This window comes from Procambarus clarkii, chromosome 81, assembly GCF_040958095.1.
Source record: "Procambarus clarkii isolate CNS0578487 chromosome 81, FALCON_Pclarkii_2.0, whole genome shotgun sequence".
NCBI lineage: Eukaryota > Metazoa > Arthropoda > Malacostraca > Decapoda > Cambaridae > Procambarus > Procambarus clarkii.
In genome coordinates this window covers 21,279,225-21,305,701 of record NC_091230.1, presented here as the reverse complement: position 1 = coordinate 21,305,701, position 26,477 = coordinate 21,279,225, and the positions used below count along the sequence as shown (strand labels likewise).

At 39.3% G+C, this 26,477-nt stretch overlaps 3 protein-coding genes across 9 annotated transcripts in view; 2 read left to right on the top strand and 1 right to left on the bottom strand.

The window, feature by feature from the left end:
- Nucleotides 1–18,383, top strand: LOC123772974 (transient receptor potential channel pyrexia). 7 transcript variants are annotated; one of them, XM_045766407.2, is made up of 7 exons: nucleotides 1–1,989; nucleotides 2,821–3,059; nucleotides 4,540–4,744; nucleotides 7,436–7,518; nucleotides 9,577–9,826; nucleotides 10,579–10,961; nucleotides 16,431–18,383. In XM_045766407.2, the coding sequence occupies exons 1-6, from the start codon at nucleotides 1,737–1,739 to the stop codon at nucleotides 10,929–10,931; spliced, it is 1,383 nt and encodes a 460-aa protein (XP_045622363.2). In that variant the 5' UTR covers nucleotides 1–1,736; the 3' UTR covers nucleotides 10,932–10,961; nucleotides 16,431–18,383. The 7 variants fall into 7 exon arrangements, 5 of the variants coding, with proteins under 5 accessions (XP_045622363.2, XP_069171412.1, XP_045622362.2 ...); XM_069315311.1 differs by having other exon boundaries at nucleotides 1–2,433; nucleotides 10,579–10,939; XM_045766406.2 differs by having other exon boundaries at nucleotides 1–2,433.
- On the top strand, nucleotides 16,441–17,643 carry LOC123773079 (uncharacterized protein C19orf47). Its single transcript, XM_045766574.2, has one exon. The coding sequence runs from the start codon at nucleotides 16,441–16,443 to the stop codon at nucleotides 17,641–17,643; it is 1,203 nt and encodes a 400-aa protein (XP_045622530.1).
- Nucleotides 18,384–20,186: 1,803 nt separating the features above from the next.
- The window catches only part of LOC123772976 (transient receptor potential channel pyrexia), a 10,991-nt gene continuing 4,700 nt past the window's right edge, over nucleotides 20,187–26,477 (bottom strand). Inside the window, exons 4-5 of the mRNA XM_045766409.2 lie at nucleotides 25,602–25,845; nucleotides 20,187–23,636 (exon numbers count right to left, since the gene is read on the bottom strand). Of these exons, the coding sequence (XP_045622365.2) occupies nucleotides 23,254–23,636; nucleotides 25,602–25,845 (627 nt within the window). The 3' untranslated portion in view covers nucleotides 20,187–23,253. The remainder of the gene's footprint in view (nucleotides 23,637–25,601; nucleotides 25,846–26,477) is intronic.

Sequence of the window (26,477 nt, the reverse complement as noted above, 5' to 3'; positions counted from 1 at the left end):
GAAATGTTGTGACTGCCTGTGAATGGATAATGTATTCGTATACATTATCGTATAATTATAATGTATTCGTACAATTAGTCAGGACCCAGTCAGTGAAGTGTGTCGCACCTGACGATAGGCCAGGCTGGGAGGACACCTGACCATGCCCTACTAAATGGTTAAACCTCATGACAACAACTTGACATAAATATCATACCGTGCTTGATGGTAAGTGTTTGGTCACCACCTGACCCGGTAGTTCGATCCCAACAATCTCACCTGTGCTACGAAGCCCACCGAAAGTTGGTTTCAACCACCCTAACGATGACATTTTAGTGCCCTCATTACGACAGTTTCTTGAGGTTGGGAAACCTTAGGAGTAGGACGCGTTCGTTGAAACTTTCTTTAATATCTACAGAGGCAGAAGGAAAATTAATATATGCCTGAGATTTATTATATATTCAACATGCCTGAGGTTTTATTATATACTCGACAAAGTTGAATAATGTAGAGTGAGGTGTTTCGCAGTTGATTTCTGCTGTGGAAAGTTCTCTTGGTTTAGAGGATGCTAAGGTGCACCTAAGTGTATGCTGGTTGCTGGATGAGTGTTTGATATGTAATGCCTCGGCTATGTCTAATTTTCTGGTGATTGTGCCTGGTAATTATTGATATCACTACAGTAGAAGTTTATACATAGCCAAGGAGCTATATATCAAACACTCATCCCGCCACCAACAGTCAGCTTACACACCGGTACACCTTTCCATTATTTAAATGTGTAACAAAAGTCTCTTCTAGAGAAGACTGTGGCCAACTGTTACACAAAGCTGTAACTAATATCTGAATGCACAGCAGTGTGTTTACAATTGTACAATGAGCTCATTTTGATCATTTTTTACCTGAATTTACATAAGGAGCACCATCTCTAGTGACCTCGACAGGAACAGGAAGCCGTCGACATGTCAAAATTCTCCCAACTCTTTTTTTTTTTGAGGATTTTTTCCAGTTGGATTTTAAACTGAAGTAATGGCCTGACATTTGTGACTTTGGCGGATGGACAATTCCATGGGACTGCTAAAGCGGCCAATTGTAAAATGAGCGGACCATGTTCCATGCCTCTCCCACCGCTTCCCTTGGGATTCCATGGGACTGGAATATTACCCTGTTGTTGAAGGAGCATCTCCTGTTTTCCGTCATTGTGACTTATTACGCTTCAAACTGTTGAGGGGTGGAAATGGATCATGGAGCTTTAACATACATCCAACGCTCTAGTTTCAGTTCAAGACAAAAAATAGATTAGTCTGAAAATAACAAACCTACGACACCAGAATACAACAAGTATTTTCTCTCTGAACTACAACGTTAAGATGCTGGAACAGAGAACTTGTCACTTTAGGCCTAGGGTGTTTATTTACCCTAATAATTTTATGGTTCAAGTCTTCGAGGAACTTGAGCGCACATTTGCCCAGTGAGCCTAGCTTTTCTGAACTAATCATAATAAAAATTAGTTTCCCGTACGTTCCTATAATTGCAGGAGCGTAGTGAATGCGACGCTTCCAGGTGATTGGCTGACTCGCATGCTGTTCTAAAACGCTGACTGACCAGAAGTACTGAGCAGGCTCACCATTAAAAAAGGAAATGTCTTTGCGTGTATCCTGCGTTACGTGGAAACCCAGGGTTTGGGGAACGTATCAGTGTGGGAAGGCAAGCTGTGTGCCTGACACTTCACTGCCAGCCATAGTCACCCAACGACCATCATGGACAAAACATCCCAGCATCTGGGTCAGCTGCTAGCTGCTATCAAGGAAGGTAGCGCTACTAAAGCGGTTTCACTCCTGCATAATCTTGAAGGTTCACTACCAAATATCGAGTCTCAGTCGTGGCTACATTTGGCTGTAAATGCTCCGTTCAACAATCGTCGACTGTTACGACTGTTTCTGGAGGAAGGAGTCTCCCCGGAAACGACTGACAGTTCTGGAACCACGGTTCTACATTTGTCGGCGAAGAAAGGTAAAGTCGCATGTATTCAGGAGCTAATACGATGGAATGCGAACGTTGACAGCAGGGACAGTAAGGGTCAAACTCCAATGCATTACTTGGCCCGTAACAACCACGGTAGCACAGTAGCCTGTATGCAACATCTGCTGCAGGCTGGGGCTTCCCGTGACGCTACCACCACCATGGGCTTCACTCCTCTACATATTGCATCAGAAAGTGGCAATGTTATCGCTGCCAGAGCACTCCTGACTGCTGGAGCTGGTCACAGTTCAATCGACGCACGAGGAAGGACGCCTCTGCATTTAGCGTCAACTACGAAAATGGCGGAGACTCTGCTGTCTGCCGGAGCTAACGTGACGTGCGAGGACGGCGAGGGTCACACACCTCTGGACAGAGCCATCAAGCACTTCCCAGATATCGTCCCAACACTTCTGGGCGCCGGAGTAGCCGTCCAAGGTGACCCTCAGGATAGAGACCTTCGTGTCTTTTTCCACCTTAATATTATCAGTGGGGGTCAAGGAAGCGAAGTGAATCTGCTTAAATCTATGACGCTTCTTGGTCATCAGGAGCTTTTAAAGCATCCTCTGTGTGAAACATTTATGCATCTGAAATGGCAACGCGTCAGCAAATTCTTTTATACAAGGTCCTTAATTTTCTTTGCTATGATTATTTTATTTTCGTCAGACTTGTATTTCAATCTCCCTCTTCCTCTTGTTGACAACTCCAAGCTGGATTCTAAATATGCTAACCAATCTGAAGTAAATAAAGGACTGGAGGATATATATCGCCGGTTTACGATGGTGGGAATCCCTCGCGTAATGTCGACTGTCCTCTTGCTGGTAGTGACAGCCAGAGCCATAGTGGAGATGGTCACGCTGAAGACGCAGTACTGGAAGAATGTGGAGCGGTGGGTGGAGGTGGGATTCCTCTTGAGTGCCGCGGTGCTACTGGTTTACCGCGACGACGAGCGGGGTTGGCAGCGACACCTGGGCGCCATCTCCGTCGTCCTCGGGTGGTATAAGGTCACCCTCCTGGTCGGCCACATGCCTGCTGTTGGTATCTACGTCCACATGTTTCAGGCGGTGAGTGACCTGTCTGGCCGCTGTTAATGAACGCACCAGTGTCTCCTCCCCTTCGCTGTCTCATAACAATATTACACAAGGAGATCACACTAACATAATAAATCAACGAGAAAATAAATTGTAGCAATGTGAGGGATTCGAACCCTCGATTTGGGTTCTACCAAGCTGCGGACCTTCCCTCTGGACCACATGGTGCAAGTTACACATCTGGTATTCCACCGAATCCACAGGATGTCTGGAGGCTCCTACTGAAGCCAATCTAGGTTTTCACGCTATGATGTTAGTGTGATTTTCTTGTGACTGTGATGCTGGAGCCCGGTAGAGAACTCGGAACAAAAAGTTCCAAGTAGCACGGGCTATGGTGAGCCCGTAGTAGACTTACCTGGCACAGGAGCGGGGCTGTGACTGCAGTGGAATCCCAAATAATATAATTTATTCCATGTCTTAGTCCAGAGGTAAGAGTGCATAAGGGAATTGTGTAAAACCCTGGTTTGTCTCGGAGAGGTTGCAGGATCCAAGTAAATTCAGTAGAATTTCTGGTTGCAATTCTTTTACCATGTCGTAGCTCAGTCGATTAAGGCAGCGTCTGGGATGCTCTCGGACGTAGGTTCGAATCCTCGTCACGGCCCTTGTGGATTTGTTCCAGAGGTAAGGTGCGCGGCTTGATAGTTCCCAGATCGAGGGTTTGAATCCTTTGCATTGCTCCAAATGATTTTCCCAATACTCTTTATACTAAATACATAGTAATAATAATAATAATTTTATTAAAATAAAGATTCAAATTCAAATAAGTTTATCGGGAAAATAAAAATAATCAGAACATGATGTAGCATTGGATCTTAAATATTTTTTTTAATTAGGTTAATTTATAAATTGTCATAATAAATTATATAAATTTAAGATTATTGTAATTATATAATTTAAACAATTATAATAAATTGATAAAACTAAATAAAATTGATAAAACCAAAAAACTGATGAATCTAAAGAAAATTAATAAAACTAAAAACAATTGATAACTAAAAGATGTAAACTAATTATTATATAAAATAACATAAAATATAACAACTTTCTCTAATGTAACTTTCTTGATGATAATATTGGTAATAATTGGAATAACTAAAAACGTAACGAGTAATATATATGAGGAAGACTCAGAACATCACCTACTAAGACTAAGATGTGGTTTGGTGATCATATCTTCAGCCACATTATTGTGACTCATCGTCCCACTTCTTTGAAGGTTAAATGTAACCCATACAAGGAACAGCTTCAAACTTAACAGTTAAATGTAACACATACAGGGAATAGCTTTAAGCTGGAAAAAAATCCTCGGGAACAACGAGGGGATCTTTGACAAGCCGCCAAGTTCCTGTACCCCTACTAGTGGAATAGTGACCCTCGGGTAAACTCATGTAAATAAAGAGGAAGAATAAGATATACGAGGAAAAGCGAATAATGTGTATCCCTTCACACACAGGTAGCAGGGAGAGTGTTGATCTTCTCCCTCGTCTATGCATCTCTCTTCGTGGGCTTCGCTCTCAGTTTCCATCTGGTGTTCTCCGGTTATCCCTTCCAGAGGGCGGACAACCTCATACCCAAAACACTGGCCATGATGGTCGGGGAGCTCGACTACGCTAGGCTCTTCGGCGCTGATGATTTGCGCGCTCCAGATTACTTGGATCGTAAGTATTTCTTGAGCGCTGTTCCATATTTATTTATATACAAGATGTTACATTGGGTTTGTTTGAGTACATAGCATTGATGTTTTTTCATCCTTGTAAAGCCACTAGCACGCATAGCATTTCGGGCAGGTCCTTAATCTAACAGATAATTTTAAGTAGGTAAATTCTAGCAAAATTGAATCTATATTTTTATGTATTGATCACAAAGATGTGGGCGATATCTCTAATTTGAGTGAACTCTTTCTTCACTAAATACGTTATATGGCAAACCTATAATTGAATTGCAAATTCCTTTTATTCAATATATTTTACTAAAACTATAATATCTGCTTTACCCAATTCCATTACCATCGAAACTGACAATATTCCCTCACTCAACTGTTCTCACACTGCATTAATTATATTTCTCTAATTCACTTTTCAAACTTGTGCTTGTGGTTTAATCTTCACAAACTCATTATTGCCCAAGACATTATCAGCCATCAGAACTGTGTGAGGACGGTGTCTTCACACACCATCCATGAAATGTACTATATAAGGTGGAGGAAAGACCCAGTATATGTATAAATGTATTAAAAACCAATTTTTCGAATGCAACCTGCAACCTTTCTCATGGCGCTTTATACCATGTTCTCTGCATACACTGTATACAGAAACCTTGAGAAAGGATGTAGGTTACATCCTAACTTTTTTTGTTTAATACATTTATACACATACTGGGTCTTTCCTTCACCTTCATTCAAGCACTACGGCATTGTAGTTTCTCTAAATACACTATTACTAAAATACCTGCCCGTATATATGTACAAAACATACACACTCGCAGTACAGTCTATTGTGTTGTTACTATTTGCAAAACTCTATGCTACCTCAGCCTTGAATCTCTTTACATAGGATTGTTGCAGAACCCATCCTCACCACACGAGAAGTACCGGTTATCTTACACACTCCCAGTCTGTCTCGATCGTGATTTAAAAAAGGAGTGTAAATTAATAATAATCATTAGTGTGAAAAGATGTCATGCATAAATTTACAATTGCTGTATCTGCAATTAATGTGCCTAAGATAGTGTGCTTCGTGCAATGCATTTTTGCAAAATCCTTCAATATACGCAGTGTTTCGGACAAGTATTTTTGAAGAAAAACAAGTTTACGTGTTATATGTCTGTTCAAAGTTGGAGACCAGACGCTTGAGGCTAGCCTCACCCAAATTTGCAGGGGGAATTGTCTGGGGTACAGGATGGACATAGGCTGATCTGGGTAGGTCTAAGATAAATACTTTAAGCAATATTAACAATTATAAACACTCCTAGGCCATTTTCATGGAGTCAAGTGTGAAATATGCTATGTGATTAACGTGGCGTTGTTAATGAAAAGGACAAAAATAGTGACAAATGGAAGATAAAGAAAACGTGAAGTATCTGAGACCCATGCATTTATTTGTGTGCTTCTGAAGGAAGTAGTGGAAGGGAAGGACGAAGAGATAGACACGTAGAGAGGGAGACAGACCTGGGCAACGCCGGGTACCTCCCGAGACCAGAATACATGTAGATGCATTATGGGTGAACATAATATATATTAAGATATACAATATACTAGATGTACATTACTTTAAGTTATATTATTTGTAGCAAACATTGCGTCAACAAGGGAATAAAGTTAATTATTAACATACTAAAATGGAAATTCCCATCCCAGTAAAGAACAGGAGCCAGATTTACGAAATTGTTACGAAAGCACTTACGAACCTGTACATCTTTTCTCAATCTTTGGCGACTTAGTTTACAATTATTAAACAGTTAATGAGCTCCAAAGCACCAGGAGGCTGTTAATAACAATAACAACAGTTGATTGGGAAGTTTTCATGCTTGTAAACTGTTTAATAAATGTAACCAAAGCCGTCAAAGATTGAGGAAAGATGTACACGTTCGTAAGTACTTGCGTAACTGCTTCGTGAATCAGTTGTCGCTCCCCGACAAAAATGTCGCCCCTGGGCGACATTTTTGTTAGTCTCTCTTATCCGCCATCTAACTTTTTCCTCCCAACAACATCCTGTCCCTATTCTTACTCTCCACTTCATGCAATAATTCCAGTTATTACTTACGTCGACCCTGTATACGTTCTGTAGCTGTATCATCAGAATCATTATCATCAATTTTAATTAGTACTATTTAAATTGATCACATTAAAAAACCTTCACCAACAAGATAATTTATGTGATATATACTAATTTTAAATATTAATCTAAGAATAATTGTACGCGCATAAACTCCTTGATTACTGCAAATACTGTATTATATGTACAGCACATGTATTTGTACTCACTGAATTTGTGCGCCCCTTGAGGGACTTGAAGTAGAGGGGGTAGAAATAGCCTAAGCTACTCTATCCCTTTGAGATGTATTTTTTTCTTGTCTCAATAAACTTACATGAACTTGAACTCTATGCGCTTGAAGACTTTGCAAAAAGTATTCATACCTTTAACACTTTGTCCGTGTAAAATCAGTATAACCTGAATGTATTTTACAAATAAACATTGAAGACTCAATGTTTATTGATTATTGCACGAAGCACACTACATTAGGCACATTAATTGCAGATACAGCAATTGTAAATTTATGCATGACATGTTTTTCCCACTATTATAAATGACTCTTCATTTAACACAATGGTGATTTGGATTCTTCTACAGGTACAGCCCAGATAGTGTTTGTGGTGTTTGTGGTGGTGATCACTGTGGTCACTACCAACCTCCTGGTGGGCCTGGCAGTACAGGTGAGCGCCAGCGTTAACAGTTTCACGGTCAACACTAAACCCAAATATTGTCGACTTGAGAATGGTCCAGGATGGACCGAAACGTCGTCGTCCCTTCACCTTCTAGTGTGTGGTCTGGTCAATATTGTTGACGAGGCTTCTATGCGTCCTGGACCATTATCAAGACAGGATTTGCAGCCCATTCTCATAAACAAAAGGCATAATGCTCGTTAATCCTACCATCAAACTTCCCTATTTATGCATGAAAACTGTACAAGACTCACAAATGATGATGTTCGAACATTTCTCGAACAGAAGCAAGTGTTTCACCCACGTACTACAAGCACAAATAATTGCCAACAGAACCTAAATAACTAACCTAACCTGTGCCTAAATATACATAATATGCTAATATATATTAATTAATATCAGACAATTTTCATTTTGAATGAACAGCATGTTAAAACTGATGAATGCGTCTTTTGGGGGGGGGGTCGACCGCTGGATGGAATGATCATAGCCTGAAGGCGTGTTGCCAAATACAAATATTTTACAACAAAACCTAAACACCTAACCTAAGCTAGGCCTAACTATACACCAAATTGTTATTTATATTATTTATTTATATGACAAAATACAGATTGTATATAGCCATTACGTGAATATTTATGAATACGTCTTAGGGTGAGCTGCAGCTTGGATGAGCGAGGCCTGAGAAGGGACGCTGACTTTAGCAACATTTACTCAATGTTGTAAACTTTCTTGATTACAATACTTCGAACGCCATAACGATGAGATCATTGACTTTAGTATAGTGTAAGTTACTGTAATAAGTAATGACCCGCACATTTTATCATACTAAGATTCTAAGAGATGAGGATGCAGGTGCAGTTATGGTAAACGCTTCACACTAACTGTAATCTGACTGTATCCGTCATGTACTCTGCTCACAGAAGTCGCTTAATTTTCCCTCATTTACTCCTCAATGTACTGTACATGGGTTTCTATAAATATATGCAAGTCTCGGACCTTCAACTCAAAAACACTGGGGGATAATTTGAAGTATATCGAATAAATATTCGTACATGTACCTACTTATCCTGGACTGTACCTGGATGGAGTGCTGGGAGTTGATCTGCTCCGAAGCCCGGCCCGGAGGCAGGCTTGACTTGGGAGAGCTTTGTCAAATAGGCTGTTACTTGGAGCGGCCCGCCGGCCCACATATCCAGTACAGCCCGGTTGGTCCGGCACGTCTTGAGGGAACCTATCCAGTTTTCTGTTGCCGTCCAATTTTGTTCCAGCAATATTCCTTATACTAGCTAGGAGGATGTTGAACAACAGTGAACCTCTGATGTTATACAATGTTTTCTGTGCCTATGGCACCTCTTTTTCTTCATCTGGAGAACTTCAGAGGCCGGGCGCGTTATTAGGATGCAACAAGCATTTGCTCTCTGAATTCCACGGCTACGGTGCTGGAGCAAGTAACGTGTCGTAAGGAAGCTGTAGCAATGTGCCGGTTCTCTGTATATAAAGGTTTCCTGCGTCTCTCTGGAAGAAGCAGCATTATCCCCTTAATTTACACTGTATTAAAGGTAACTGGCCAAGATGGAGGAACATGTGTTGCTCCACACCAGCAGCTTGCCATCTCTCCAGGGAAGCCTGACGACCCCACCTGGACATGTCTGAGTGTTGTGGAGTTACAGTTGTGTTTTTCTCTGCGCTTGGCGGCAGGTTTGTAGATAAGCTTCTGTTGATGAGGGTGCTGACATTTTTGTTCACGTCTTGCCAGCTTTCCTTGTGATTTGTGACATGTAACTACGTAGTGGATGTATGATCTGCCGATACACGTCACGAGTAATTACCTAAGTGTAGTTACAGGATGAGAGCTACGCTCGTGTGTGTGTGTGTGTACTAACCTAGTTGTGTCTGCAGGATCGAGCATTGACTCTTGGATCCCGCCTATGTGTGTGTGTGTACTCACCTAATTGTGCTTGCGGGGGTTGAGCTCTGGCTCTTTGTGTGTGTGTACTGTAATAGGTGCCAGAACTAGCTCATCAAGCTCACGCTTACCTCCCACAGGACATTCATCAGCTGGAGAACAAGGCGAGCGTGTACCGCTTGGCTCTCACGGTGGAACAAGAGGCCAACGTAGAAGAAATTCTGAATATGAAGCTGATGGCGTGCCTGTTGCCCCATCGCTTCTTGAACTGGCTCAAGCTACAATGTTCCCTGCTGGGTTGCCTCCCCCACCGCCCTCTTCCATTCCTCACCACCGGATACAACGCTACTAACTACATTCTCTCTGCCTGGTGGATCAGCAAACTTGTGGGTAAGGGCGTGTTTGTGTGCACCTGATTTGTGAGACTGAACTGACGCTCAGTGTGTCCCATCTCTATATTCCCATTTTAGCTTATTTTCTCGTAAAGTTTTCTAGGCATTTGCGCACACTAAATTATTCTGCACAAGATCGTTTTCTTTCGCTGACCCATAGTCAGTTCTTTCCTTTGATTATGTATTGTTTCTCAGTTCTCCTGTTCATGTTCCCATCATAATGGTCTTGCACTTATATGGATAGAAATTTCAGTAACTATCTGTCCAATTATGCCAGCAATTTCTGTCTTGATTCTTCCTATTCTTGATTCTGACAAATATTAACAAGGCAACTAAACTAAAATTAAATTACATATAAACATTGTAAAACAAACGCCACATCAGGCGAGTACATCTGACTGAGTACGTCCACAGGAACAAGGGGACACGGAACTAAATACCCACATGAGCTGCAAACAATACAAATAATTCTATGAGTGTCAGTAGTGAACAAATAAAATGCACTAAGTGGTGGAAGCTTACTGGATACACAACTTCAAATATAGATATAATAGAGCCCAAAAGGCTCGGAAACCTTTTGATTCAACACACCAGGTGATGAAGGGGTTAAGAGGCGGGACCAAAGAACTAAAGCTCCCACAAGAATAATTAGGTGAGTCAACACACACGCAAGTTACCTGATATCATATACAGGGACCATTTAGATGTTAAATACAAATATTATATACACTACAAATGTGTTTTCCACAGGTACACAACATCTGAGCAACATGTCCCAGTACAACATCTTCGTGTGCCCAAACCACTCAGAAACACCCGGCCGAGTGTATGACTGTCTAGAAGAGAATAACATGTCAATTGACTCGATGGAAAAGTCCCCAGACGTGGCCAGGGGCACCCCCTACAAGCTGCCCAACTCTCTGCTGGAGAACGTGAAGCAAATGATCAAGAACGGCAGCTACACGAAGCCTTGCGACGTTGAGAGGTTGCAGGAGGAGGAACCTGAGGACTACGCTGAGGAAGACCAACTTCAAGACATACGGAAATCCATCTCCTTTCTCTCACAAGTTCTCCAGAATAGAAACATTGAGGATGACCTGTAAAACCTTCTGTATGCACACCTGTTTATAATTGTAATAATCATCCCCCTTTGTCTGTTTATTCACTGTATAACTCTACTAGCAGTAGTGGTAGTTAATTCCAAACAAATAGTGTTCACAACCCGAAAAATCGCGGATTCGATTCCCATGACAAGACTGAGACGTTTGGGCACAGCTTCTTTCATCTAATACCTCTGTTAACCCAGCAGTAAATAGGTATCGGGAACGTAGGCAACTATATAACTGTGCGATAGATCCTAGGGGGAAGCAAGCCCCGCTCCTGTGCCAGGTAAGTCCAATACGGGCTCACCATATCCCGTGCTACTTGGAACTTTTTGTTCCCAGTAGCTGAATCTATAACAACAACAACAACAACCTAGGGAAGGCCAGTCAGTACTTGGCCCAGGAGGACCTCGATAAGAACATAAGAACAAAGGTAACTGCAGAAGGCCTATTGGCCCATACGAGGCAGCTCCTATTCTATAACCACCCAATCCCACTCATATATTTGTCCAACCCGTGTTTGAAACAATCGAGGGACCCCACCTCCACAATGTTACGCGGCAATTGGTTCCACAAATCAACAACCCTGTTACTGAACCAGTATTTACCCAAGTCTTTCCTAAATCTAAACTTATCCAATTTATACCCATTGTTTCGTGTTCTGTCCTGTGTTGATACTTTTAATACCCTATTAATATCCCCCCGGTTATGTCCATTCATCCACTTGTAAACCTCTATCATGTCACCCCTAACTCTTCGCCTTTCCAGTGAATGCAACTTAAGCTTTGTTAATCTTTCTTCATATGAAAGATTTCTAATTTGGGGAATTAACTTAGTCATCCTACGCTGGACACGTTCAAGTGAATTTATATCCATTCTATAATATGGCGACCAAAACTGAACTGCATAATCTAAATGGGGCCTAACTAGAGCAAGATATAGCTTGAGAACCACACCAGGTGTCTTGTTACTAACGCTGCGATTAATAAATCCAAGTGTCCGATTTGCCTTATTACGAACATTTATGCATTGATCCTTTTGTTTTAAATTCTTACTAATCATAACTCCCAGATCCCTTTCGCAATCCGACTTCGCAATCACAACACCATCTAGCTCGTATCTTGTAACTCTATCATCATTACCTAACCTCAGAACTTTACATTTATCAGCATTAAACTGCATCTGCCAATCCTTTGACCATTTCAAAACCCTATCTAGATCAACTTGAAGTGATAGTGAGTCCTCCTCCGAATTAATTTCCCTACCGATTTTCGTATCATCGGCAAATTTGCAAATGTTGCTACTCAAACCTGAATCTAAATCATTTATATATATTATAAACAACAGAGGTCCCAGGACAGAGCCTTGAGGCACTCCACTTACAACATTTTCCCACTCTGACTTGATTCCATTTATACTAACTCTCTGTTTCCTTTGGTATAGCCATGCCCTAATCCAGCTTAATATAGCACCCCCAATACCATGAGACTCTATCTTTTTAATCAGTCTTTCATGTGGCACTGTATCAAAAGCTTTGCTAAAGTCAAGGTATACAACATCGCAATCCTTACCACTATCAACTGCCTCAACAATGCTAGAATAAAAAGATAACAAATTTGTTAAACATGAACGGCCATTTATAAAACCATGTTGCGACTCGATTATTAATTTATGTATATAAATATTTATGTATATTTATATATAAGCTGAAAGAAGCTTCATGTTTAAGTGAAACCAAATTTTTTATGATGGTAGAGGACCTCCATGAAGATATTACAGTAGAGACAACAAAACGGTTTCGCCGTGAGCCTCGTAGTCCTGCACACACACACACACACACACACACACCTTGGAGCTCAGACCCCAGATACACGAGAGAACTCCCCTCCCTCCCTCCCACGAGGCTCTGGGGTCTTGAGTGGCTCTCGATGCCACTCAAGACCTTTTATACCGAAAATATGCCATTTTCTGAAAACGGCGATGGGTCATATTTTGCCCAAACCCTCCTGCAGTTTTCAAAATATCTGAAATATTGGAAATTTGACTCCTGAGCGTGATTTTTGAGCCGAATTCTGACTCTCTGCACCTATTTCAATTTCAAATTGCGACTTTTTATACCGAAAATATGCCAATTACTGAAAACGGCGATGGGTCTTATTTTGCCCAAACCCCCCCTGCAGTTTTCAAAATATCTGAAATATTGGAAATTTGACACCTGAGCGTGATTTTTGAGCCGAATTCTGACTCTCTGCACCTATTTTCATTTTCAAATTACGAATTTTAAAACCGAAAATATGCCAAAAACTGAAAACGGCGATGGGTCATATTTTGCACAAACCCCCCTGCAGTTTTCAAAATATCTGAAATGTTGGAAATTTGACTCCTGAGCCTGATTTTTGAGCCGAATTCTGACTCTCTGCACCTATAATATATACCTATAATAGGTTAAGTAACAATTGTAATTACGAAGCTATAAGATGCTTATTTTAACATACTAAGTAGGTTAGGTAAGGTCGGTGTTTTCTATGAAGCTTTTCAAGGGAAACTATTATGTTTAGTATGTCACCTATGCACGCAACTAATAAGTCAATATTGACTTATTAAATTTGCGAGAACGGGATAGATAAGAGCTTCCTCGTATGGGCCAATAGGCCTTCTGCAGTTACCTTTGTTCTAATGCTCTTACATCTACTTATGAATGGACATAACAAAGGGGATATTAATAGGGTATTAAAAGTATCAACACAAGACAGAACACGAAACAATGGGTATAAATTGGATAAGTTTAGATTTTGGAAAGATTTGGGATGTTGGTTCGGTAACAGGGTTGTTGATTTATGGAACCAATTACCGCGTAACGTGGTGGAGGTGGGGTCCCTCGATTGTTTCAAACGTGGGTTGGACATGTATATGAGTGGGATTGGATGGTTATAAATAGGAGATGCTTCGTATGCGCCAATAGGCCTTCTGCAGTTACACACAAGAACACAAGAATGAAGGTAACTGCAGAAGGCCTTTTGGCTCATACGAGGCAGCTATTTATAACCACCCAATCCCACTCATATACATGTCCAACCCACATTTGAAACTATCGAGGGACCCCACCTCCACCACGTTATGCAGTAATTGGTTTCACAAATCAACAACCCTGTTACCGAACCAGTATTTACCCAAGTCTTTCCTAAATCTAAACTTATCCAATTTATACCCATTGTTTCGTGTTCTGTCTTCTGTTGATACTTTTAATACCCTATTAATATCCCTTTTGTTATGTCCATTCATCCACTTGAAAACCTCTATCATGTCACCCCTAACTTTTTGCCTTTCCAGTGAATGCTACTTTCATTCTTATGTTCTTAATTACTGTAAATGTACGTATATCATATATGTATGAATGAGAACATCCGTTGAAGTCAGTGTTCGTTCGCATTAGACATTAAAGATATCCTAAAATCAGGCCCAGTACACACACACATGATAATTCTAATCGTCTTTTTTCGACTTATCTCTTCAACAACTGGTAGGAGAGAGAGAGAGAGAGAGAGAGTGGCGAGAGAGAAAGAGAGAGCGTGTAGAGGAGACCAGAGGCGGGGAGGACTCGGAGACATTGTTGTTATGGCGTCAGGGGAGGCGGCCGCCCACCTCACCTCTCCTCCATAAATAGAATATATCTTGCTGCTATTGTTTGTGTGAGTGCGTGTGTTATGACAGATCTTCTCTAGCTCGGCCTGCGAGTTTACGAGGTAAGTTAGAGGGAGGAGGTGTGTGTGATCCAGTGGCGGCTCCGGGAATGTTGGGGAGATATATTTATAAAGGTTATGTTGGTGGCTTTAGCATCGGCTTAGTCCTGCGAGGTGGTGCCGTTGGAGGCTGCCGGTGGTGACCTCCACCACCTCTGGGAGCTGCCGGTGGTGACCTCCACCACCTCTGGGGGGCCGCTGACCCCCACCACCTCTGGGGGGCCGCTGACCTCCACCACCTCTGGGGGGCCGCTGACCTCCACCACCTCTGGGGTGCCGCTGACCCTCACCACCTCTAGGGGGCCGCTGACCCCCACCGCCTCTGGGGGGCCGCTGACCTCCACCACCTCTGGGGGACTGCTGACCCCCACCACCTCTGGGGGGCCGCTGACCCCCACAGCCTCTGGGGGGCCGCTGACCCCCACAGCCTCTGGGGGGCCGCTGACCCTCACCACCTCTGGGGGGCCGCTGACCCCCACCACCTCCGAGGCCTGGCTTCTGCTCGAAACCAACAGCTCTTGTAAGGGTTTTACTACTATCTTGAGCCTACACAAAGTTAAAATAAAAATACATAATATGATGTACATAACATTGATGGGGCTGCATGGTATTGATTGACTAATTTATTTGTTGATTATTTAGCAATAACTAAATTACTGGTTAAGGTAAAAAAAAATCACATGACTTGGTCAATTACCAGTCTGGCTTTAAACTGTTATATCAGTCTGAACTGTCTTGTGTACGAAGTACCCTGCATCCATGTAGAGCCCTTTGAACAGGTTCATGTTCAAACCTAACACAGTGGTCTGTAGTGGGTTCAGAACCAGTTGGTCCCGAGGTCAGTCCCGGCAGCAGAACAGAGGCATTTGGTATGCCTCTGGTATGTATCAGTTGTATGGTGTTCACATGCATACGCCCAATTTCAAGGATGTTAATCCGGACACTTTCTTCGAAAGGTCAGATGTAACACGAACGAGGAGCAACAGGTTCAAGCTCAACAAGGGTTGTAAACCCATGAAACCATCTACCTGCCGAAGCTGTAGATGCCAAATCTCTGCTGAGTTTTAAAATACAGCTGGAAAAGATCATCAGGGTGATGAGGTTTTTTGTCCTCGTTGAGGCCACTAGTATCCCCTCAGGTAAATTCAGGTAAATATCTTAAAAGACAAATCACTAAAATTAAGAAGGTTCACAAACATGCTAGAGGGTTTCAGACCTGAAAAAAACAAGAACTGAGGCTTTAAACAAAAGCTAGTAGATAAATGGAAAGGAGGAGATATGATTATCACTTCTGATAAGAATTGACAAAGTTGACAAGGAAGAATTTCTAAAAGCTGTAACGTCTAAAACAAGAAAGCCGAAGTGCAGAAATGATGTCCAAATGTTCCCTCTTTTGAATCGGTTTGTGAATGGTTGGAACAAGTTAAGTGAGTTGGTGGTATGTGGTAAAACCATCAGTAGTTTCAAAGTCATATGACATATGATTATAGGGTATAATCTGTATGACGTATACAATACAGTTTGTATAAACTATACAGCAGCAACATCACTTTAGTTACAACAGTTGGCTATTGGCTCTTGTTTACTTTTCTGTAACTTCACAATCTCGTGCATTCTTATGACAACAGATAGCCAACAGTATTGTCTAAAATTTTAATAATGGCCAATACAAAAATAAATTAAAATGTATTCTGCTACATAACAAATGGAGAAAACTATTGCAAGATGTACAATGCTAATTCTAAATTCTCTCTTTCAGGTGAATCAAGATGTCATCAATCAGTGATACATCAACTTGGTTAAAGTTCTTCACCGAGGCTGGAATCCCAGCGGGAGAAGCAACTAATTATGCCATCATCTTCACCGACAATCGTATTAAACAAGATATGCTTATGGATCTGAACAGGGAATACTTGCGTGATATGGGGATCACGGTAATGGGTGACATTATTGCAATACTTAAACATGCCAAGATTTTCTCTGGTCATTTGTCTCGTCAGAGAGTGTTGCAGGCCTCATCCCCCCAAACTCCTCAGTATGATACAAGTGCATCACATTCATCAAGTAAGAAAAGTACACCTGCATCTAGAATGCTAGAGCATTATGTTCGTAAAGAAGGACCCCCATCTCCACCTAATGGTAACTCCAGTCTTTCTCAGAGCCTGTCTGCACGTTTAAGTAGTGGTAATAAAAGATCAGTTGAAGATGATGACTCGTCGAGTGCTAACAAGAGAAGTTCAGTTTTTAACCGTTTAGGTGATAATTCTGTGACGAGCACTACTAGTGAAACTCCTAAGATCACAATCACTATGCACGGTAAAGATATAATTCGCACAGCTACAGGCACTGAATCTAATAAAAAATCATCACCATCTGTATTTGGCCGATTAGGTAGCAAGGATGATAATACAAAGGGAGGGGCTTCTGATCATGAACTTAGTCCCGGTAAACCACTAGAATATCAAGGCATTCTAAAGTATTCATCTAGTGACAGTTTTGATAAGCCTAGTTTTGCCCGAAAAAAGGTCATAGCTATTCCAGGAGGAACAAAAGTTGCAACCATGACTGCAGATACTACGACAGGTATTAAAAGCAGACTGGGACTCCAAAGCATTACATCAAACAGTTCATGTACTAGTGCTGGAATATTTGCAAGGGAGACTGCAGAAGCTCGTAAATCAAAATCACCAGCCAAGTCTACTACGTCGAGCAGCATCTCTTCCAGTCGCTTGAAAACGAAGGCATCAACTTCAAAAAGCAGTAATTTAAAATTGAAAGCATCACCATCAACCTCTAAAGAAACGCCATTGCCTGGTAGAACTGTTGTGTCAGCAGCTGCGACTTCATCGAGCCCCTCTCTGGGCAAAAAGTATGTTAAGAAGATTGTCAAAGTAAACAAAAAAACAGGTGAAATTGTCAGTGAAGAAAAGATACTATTAAAGACGGATGTATTCAGTAGACTTGGTAATTGATCTGAACCATTTTGAAAGTTAAAATGATTTAACTTGTTAAATTACATTTAATTCAGATTAACATTTAATGTGAATCGGTGAAAGGAAAAATTAGAGCAGGTGTAAATATTTTGGTAATAAAAATGTGTACCTTAATATTGCTTTAATCACTGCCAATTAATTGTATGTAGAAATGGAATGTTGGTAGAGTATAAAGTGTGTAAATTCCTTCTAGTTGTAAATTTTACCATTAATAATATGGATATAACAATCCAGGCTACTTTGAGGCAGTAGAAGGGTCGCTCATGACTTCAACTGCTGTAATATTAAGCTTCAAATATTCTTTAACAAATGATCTTTGTTAGTGTATTGAAAATTTATTTTCTATAGTTCTCTTGATACAGTATTCTCTTACTGTAGACATGTGATTCAATTGAGATTTATACTGTACTTTGCTGTGACTTCGATTGCTCCACAAGTTATTTCCTATTTTGCTTTAAGATTATTTTAATTATTATTCCAGTTGAAATGCAAATAAATATCTGATGGTCTTGCATATTATTCGACTTATTGCAGTGTAATAAATGTAAAGTCATTAAACTTCTCTAAGCTGAATAGAATAAATATCTATTTAGAACAGTTAACTTTCAACTGAGTTCAAGAACCAGTTGTTGCTTGAGCTGTGACCTCAAAAATGCATTTAAAGTATTTTGTTTAGGATGTAGTAATATCAATACAATCTATTACGTATGATACTGACATCAAGTGTCTTATTTTCATTCCTTTATAAATTGTAGTATCCAAGCAGTACTAGTATTTACACATTACACACAGCAATCACAATAGCGTGATGCATCAATGAATAAAGTATTTACACACTAAATACTAGTTTACTAGTGTATATATTAATGAACAAAAGTATTTGTTATAGTTTTTAATTACTATTTATTTTATTACAGTTGTGGTAGTAGTCCTAGTAGTATTCAATGGTTACCATATTATGTAGTAGTAGTAGTGTGCAGTAGTAGAGTAGTAGTAGTGTGCAGTAGTAGAGTAGTAGTAGTGTGCAGTAGTAGAGTAGTAGTAGTGTGCAGTAGTAGAGTATTGTCGTGTTCCAAACATCATTGGAGGACGGGTCACATTGGATAAATTCCAGATTGCACTTTGCAGTAATTTCAGAATTAGTCTAAATGAACTCATGTGTAACCTGATGACATGATGTTAGATTCAAGCCTGTAGGGCAGTGCACTCTTTGGATACTGGATAATGTTAGAACTATTAGTCCAATTATAAATTTTATAAGTTGCATTTGTCTTTTATAAATGTTTTAGCTTGTACTGTATTGTATTATAAATTGTTCAAAAGCATATTTTTTTTTTACTGAAGCATTTTCACTGGCTTTTTTTTAATATATAATTAATAATACCCATAACTCATTTTGTCAAGGGACAGCCAGTGTATATGTATCAGTGTATACAGTACCTGTGTATATGTACAAGCCTAAACATATACTGTATACAGGTATACAGTATATATGTTTACTCCTAAACATATATACAGGTATACAGTATATATGTTTACTCCTAAACATATATACAGGTACAGTACCTATATACAGTATATATTTAGGCTTATATCACCCCCTCCCCCCCCCCCCCCCCTAGGTTGAATTACTGACCCTTTCCAGTATACAACTCCCCACAAGAAGTTGGCTAACTCCTAGGTATCTATTTACTGGAAGGTGAACAGGCCCATTAGGTGATAAGAAATGCGCCCAACCATTTCTGGATTTGAACCCAGAATTCTCGATTGCGAGTCAATAATGAATCGGCAAAAGTTGAATGGATATAATAGACAAGGGTAATAGGAACTTTCTTATCACTGATTATCAAAACCAGGGCTTGTTATAAAAGGGAGCAGAGTAGTGGTAAGCGTAATGGCAAAAAAATAAAACGTATGTATGAGGATTTGGATGATGTGGTTTTCCTGTGATTTTTGCTTCTTTTTTTTTTATTTGTACTGTAGTCAGTTTAGAAAGTTTATTCCCCAAACCTGGTCTTGGGCACAGGCTTCTTTGGGGATAACTTGATTATCCAGGCTGCTATTTTTTTAGCAATATCAGGTATATTGTCTGAATTGTGCATGTTCTTCATGAAACTGTCAGGATCTTCAACTTTCAAGTTGCCTGTCAGATGCTAAACATGTCTTTATATGGCTCTTTCTGAATTTCACTAATTTCTTTGTCACTGTCTATTAAATTCTGGAAGGTCCTGATTTTTCATATGTACAGTATAACATTTTATATCATTTGTTTTTCTTCAGTCACCCCTATTTATATTTATTTTTATATTGTGCGGCTGCTTGATCATTTTATTTATTCTTCTCTTTCTTGTAGTGTCTTGCATTCTCAAAGTCAGTTCTCTTTTTGGTCTTCAGCAAAGGTACAATCCCTGGATCACAGGCTGTATTGCTGTTGGTCTATAGCTGAAAGACTGGCACTAACCATAAGCATTTTAAAACTTGAGGGCCATGCCTATGCTTCAAAAAAGGTAAGTGAAAAACAGTTTGGTATCTTTGCATCATAATTTTATATGCATGCACAATATTTGTTTATGTATAATTTGTCTAAATACACCAAAACATGAATCATTTGCCAAAAGATTGGAAAATTTAGTGAGAAATAGTCAAAAAGGGTGATTACAGTACCCCTGTATTCGTAAATTTAAATTTCATGTAAATCTGGATTGGGTCCTGAATGATATACAATAATCTGGATTTTGGATGGTACAGTGTAAAAAAAAAAATCAAATATTTATGTAAAATACTGTAGTTTAATAAATTATTACAGTACTGTACTTAACTTGCCAAAAGAGTAGTGTACTGTTAAGTCAAATACCCTCAGTGCCAGATGTGATTTGAAAGAAGTTGATTTACAGTAACTTTTTATATAATTCATATCATATTGTACAGTACAGTATATACAAAACACTAAGGGCTCACATTTCACAACATTTTTAGAATTGACGTAGATCTTAGGTACTGTAACCTGTCCATGCAATTTTCCAATTCTCTGGGCTTAGCAGATTGTCCTAAAAATATTTATTCATATTTTTAATATGAATAAAATGCCTTTGGAATAATAAATAGGGAATAATTATTTGGAATAACAAATAGTATTTGAAAAGTACTTTTAGTAAAAAACTACAGTGTAAGTAGAAATATAAATTACATTTTTTCTTCAAAATATGTAATAGTGTTCTAACATTCATGAAATTATTTATTAAAGAGAAACATTTTGCTAGTAGTGTGGCACAAAATAACACCATGATAAAATTATTAATGATAATAATATAGTACCAGTACAGCACTCTTATTTGAGACACCATCAGGCTAGCACATTGTCAAGTCTCAATTTGCCACACTGCACGGAAGGACTAGTCCTCTTCAACATGTACTGAAACTACTTTAACAAATGCCTATTAGGCCACTATATAGTACATTATATAACTCCAAGATATCAGTGTTACTTATTCTAGTATTTGTGACCCTATGCTGTACTGCACACTATAATAACAAAATTAGCTCTGCACTACATTATGCCCCCCCCCCTGAAAAAAAGCCATTATAGTACCAAAGTTTTGCATGATATGAACACTTTCAAATCATACCATGATTTGGTCCATCAGCTGTATGTTCTTTGCTCGTACACTACGGATACTTTTTGAGATACAGTACCCGGGATGGGCATTGGAAACCCCAGAGTGAATCTTACCCTCTGTGAATATTACGATACATTTAGACATCCTACTTATAACTCAGATATGTAATATTGGTTCTAAAGTCTAATTTTGAAAGGTTAGACATGACACCATATGGCATCAAATCTTAATTGCTTAAGAAGCAATCTCTGGACGGGGTTTATGCTCATTTAGTACATTGTTTGACAGTACCTGGCAGTGATAAACAAATTTAAAGTACGTAAAGGTGCTTGGCTCATAAATTGGGAATTCAGCATTTTCAGGGAAGTTTAGATTGGGTTCAAAATTTTAAGAGATGTATGTCATTAGCAGAAAAATGGTATCTGGGAGGAATTTATTGTGGATGGGAACTGTGTGGGAACTATTAAAAAGATAACGATAAAATCATTGCTGACTATAAATTTAATTATTTAAATTTACACCATAGGCGAGACTGATCTTTTGTGGAGAGGTTTGTCATTTGAAACACAGGCTAGTAGGTTAGAGGAAACCATATTTGATTATACAGTATATGTACTTATAGACAAATAATTTGACTTGCATATTATATCATTCAAATAATATTTGTAACAAAACCCCATAATACTGTAGTAAAATGCACAGATGATAATTCAGTCTATCCTAGAACAGGATGGATCAGACATATCTTAATTTTTTTTAATGTGTGGGTTTAGTGTTTAAATTAAAAAAAATTAATGGACATGGCAGTTCCATCCATACTCTAATGTTACCTTGGGTCCATCACTCATACCTCGGTATCTGTCGCAGACAGCACCTTGGGTTCCACAAATGCATGTTATAGATTGTGGAATAACATAAAATGTAAAACTAAAGTTGGAAAATGCAGCAGTTGTATGGTGCCCATACCCCAAGAAGCAATGATCTGGATTAGGTGCAAAGGCATGCAACTATGTGGCTCCTGGAACTGAAAAACGAGCTATAAGGAGAGGATAGATAGGCATTAAATATACCGAAGTTAGAAGATAAGAGAAAAAGAGGTGATTTGATCACTACATACAAAATTGTAATGTATCGACAAAATTGACAAGAAAAATTGTTTAAAGCAGCAATTTCAAGAAAGGACAGGTTCAAACTATTGAAACAAAGCTGCCAAAAAACATTAGAAAGTTGACTTTTGCCAACAAGAGTGGTCAATGGTTGGAACAAGAGTGGTCAATGGTTGGAACAAGAGTGGTCAATGGTTGGAACAAGAGTGGTCAATGGTTGGAACAAGAGTGGTCAATGGTTGGAACAAGAGTGGTCAATGGTTGGAACAAGAGTGGTCAATGGTTGGAACAAGAGTGGTCAATGGTTGGAACAAGAGTGGTCAATGGTTGGAACAAGAGTGGTCAATGGTTGGAACAAGAGTGGTCAATGGTTGGAACAAGAGTAGTCAATGGTTGGAACAAGAGTGGTCAATGGTTGGAACAAGAGTGGTCAATGGTTGGAACAAGAGTGGTCAATGGTTGGAACAAGAGTGGTCAATGGTTGGAACAAGAGTGGTCAATGGTTGGAACAAGAGTGGTCAATGGTTGGAACAAGAGTAGTCAATGGTTGGAACAAGAGTGGTCAATGGTTGGAACAAGTGAAGTGAGAAGGTGGTTAATGCCAAAACTATCAGTAGTTTCAAAGTGTCATATGACAAAGACTTATGGGAAGACGGGACACCACGTGCATAGCTCTCATCCTTTAACTGCACTTAGGTAATTAATTAATCATACCTCAATATCTGTCACAGGTAGCACCTTGGGTCTCTCATTCATACTTCAATATCTGTTGGTTTTAATAACCAACAGATATTGAAGTAATCTTTAATAACCTGTTGTTCTTACTGTATTCTTTGGACTTTAAGGCTGAACAAATTTAGAAAAACTTAAAGCATAGTTTCATGTGAAACATTACAGTGTGTTTCCTTGAGTTGACTCATAGTTGCTATGGATTCTTTTAAGTCATTTATTTGTTCCTGGAGTTTAAACAAAATTACATTTTCACTTTTAAGAGAAATATCAACAGTATCACTTTTGTTGTTGTCACTATCATACCTATGTATGACAGCAGCATTGCTTGTTCCCAACTGGATGCCACTCTCAAGGAGGATCCTGGTGTTCCTGATTATCCAAGATGGCAATTTGAAACCAGTAGGAATTGGTTTTTGTTTATTTGATTGTCTGCAATACACCTGTGCTGGGTCCACTGTGTCATATGGTTGTATAAACACATTGTAGCGATTCATATGTCCACATTTAGTATATGCTGCTGAAATAGAGATTTAGAAAAAATTAATAACATTTTTAAAATGTTAGAATTTTTATACTGTATACATTACATACATTATATAATTCCTCACTGTCCAGTTACACTACCTTAATCTAGCCACTTGTATCCATCTATTTATGTTAGATGAATACATTATTTCCTTTATTGTCTGATATTTTATACTGTACTAATGTTTCACTTCTAAACATTGGGCTGAAGCTACACTTTACAAAAGCATTTTTAACATAACTATCTACGGGCTCACCATAGCCCGTGTTACTTGGAACTTTTTGTTCCAGGTAGCGAATCTTTAACAACAAACAACATTTTTAACATTTATCTATATAAAAGAGAATCTGTTCAAGGTTAAAGGCCAGATACCTGTGGCTAGCCGCATCAAACTTTACTGGGTGGCTGGTGGTGGTTTGGGGATGGCCATAGGTGGGTTGGGGTCAACCCCTTTAAATGGCAAATGATACCAATTTTCAATCTTGCTAAATACCAGCCTTCATCCTCACTAAGATTCATCCAGCATATTATTTTCTACATGATTAAACATTAATATTTCATATGTAGCTTTATTATTTATGGGGGGGACTGTGTATTGACGATGGTTACAGTGATGTAGGGAAGGTGGTGAATCGGAAGAAAAGTAGCGAAGGATGGGAAGGTAGTGATGGTTGTAGATGAATTTTTATATTGGTAAAGACAGTATGTAGCAAGTATGTAGTGAAGATGGTTATGTGTGGTGAACATGGATACTCTGATGATGGTTATGTATAGTGAACATGAATACACGATGATGGTTATGTGTAGTGAACATGGATACACGATGATGGTTATGTATAGTGAACATGGATACACGATGATGGTTATGTGTAGTGAACATGGATACACGATGATGGTTATGTATAGTGAACATGGATACAAGATGATGGTTATGTGTAGTGAACATGGATACACAATGATGGTTATGTGTAGTGAACATGGATACACGATGATGGTTATGTGTAGTGAACATGAATACACGATGATGGTTATGTGTAGTGAACATGGATACACGATGATGGTTATGTATAGTGAACATGGATACACGATGATGGTTATGTGTAGTGAACATGGATACACGATAATGGTTGTGTAAACAGCCCGTCCTCCTAAGGTTTCCCAGTCAAGAAAACTGTCAAATTAAAGTGTCCTCTCCTAACCTATCAGAAGACCCAAAACAGAAAATGGGACAGTATGTCACTTTTGTGAGCTGTCTCCATTTTTACGTACTACGACAATTTTTGGCCTTATAACCATTTTGTTATATATTGTAATTCATTGTGTCGTGGGACAGGAAGCCAGAGTGTATTTATACACGTTAGATTTTTATCAAGGTTTCCCAGGTTGAATTGCTGACCCTGCCCAGCATGCAATCCCATAACAAGCTGACTAACTCCTGAGTACCTACTTACTCCTAGGTGAACAGGGCATTAAGTGTTCATTTGGGATGAGTTTGGGTGGATATAAATAGGAACTGCCATGTACAGTATAGGCCGATAGACCTGCAGTTTCCTTTTAAAGTTCTTGTAGTCACTCAAAGGTTGCTTTTTCTGTTTGAATTTATTAGATTCCTGTTGCAAGAGTAAGTTAAAAATAGTTATTATACAGTACAGTATTTATTACTGTAATATATAATGAAGTCATTGTATATTCAAACACAAAAATCATTTGTTTTGGTAGGTGCACACATACATTGTCATTTGCTATATAAACCTCCCAAGAAAAAGGCAGTAAGAAGCCTCCCACTCCTCCCCAAATGAAAACAATGCAGCTTCCTCCCAAATCCAGATCACATTCAGATATATATAATCTGGATTATAAACATTGCATTGTACTGTAAAGTAGTTGGGTCAAACAATATAATGGTTTTGAATGTATGGTATATATTTAAAGTATAAATTTATTATAATTTTTTACCTTCTGCTTCAAATGTCCACCACTCAAACGTTGCTAATGTATGCTTTCTTGGACTGAAAATGGAGAGAAATCTTGAAGGAAATTGTTGGAGAAGGGAAAACTTTTTTCTTAACCAGGCTAAATGCTTGTCTGGAAGAAGGTAGGAGATCAAGTGAGAAGAATACATTTGATCAACCATTGCCTCGTGCTCCACTGTGAGAGCCAGGCGTCGAACCCCAGCAACCTTCAACAAATCTTGGATATTCTGTGTGGAAGAATCATAAAAGAAGATTAATATGCACAATTCACATTGTAAAGCTTGTTCTATTAATAATCTATAAATAATGGATGAATTTTGTTAACAAACCATTTCTCCAAAATCTGGATTCATAGAAGCAATTGCTGAAATCTGGATCTACTCTGCACAGAACAGTACACTGTACAGTGCTATCGTACAGTAATTTTTTAATTATTTTAAGAAATATTTTAATGTGCTTGTACTATAATTTTTTGAGATATATACAAGAGTTGTTACATTCTTGTACAGCCACTAGTACGCGTAGCGTTTCGGGCAGGTCCCTGGAATACGATCCCCTGCCGCGAAGAATCGTTTTTCATCCAAGTACACATTTTACTGTTGCATTAAACAGAGGCTACAGTTAAGGATTTGCGCCCAGTAAATCCTCCCCGGCCAGGATACGAATTGTACAATACAGTTTACGTACAGCATGTGACTTTCAGTAAGCCCACCAACTCTCAGATGGTTGCCTTTCCACGTGTCCACCTTGACTGAGATTTCTGCCTTTGGTATCATTATGGGAAAACTTAAATTACTATAAACAAAAGAAATGTCTTTGGTGTTAGCATACAATACTAGTGTAGACTGTGGTTGAAAAC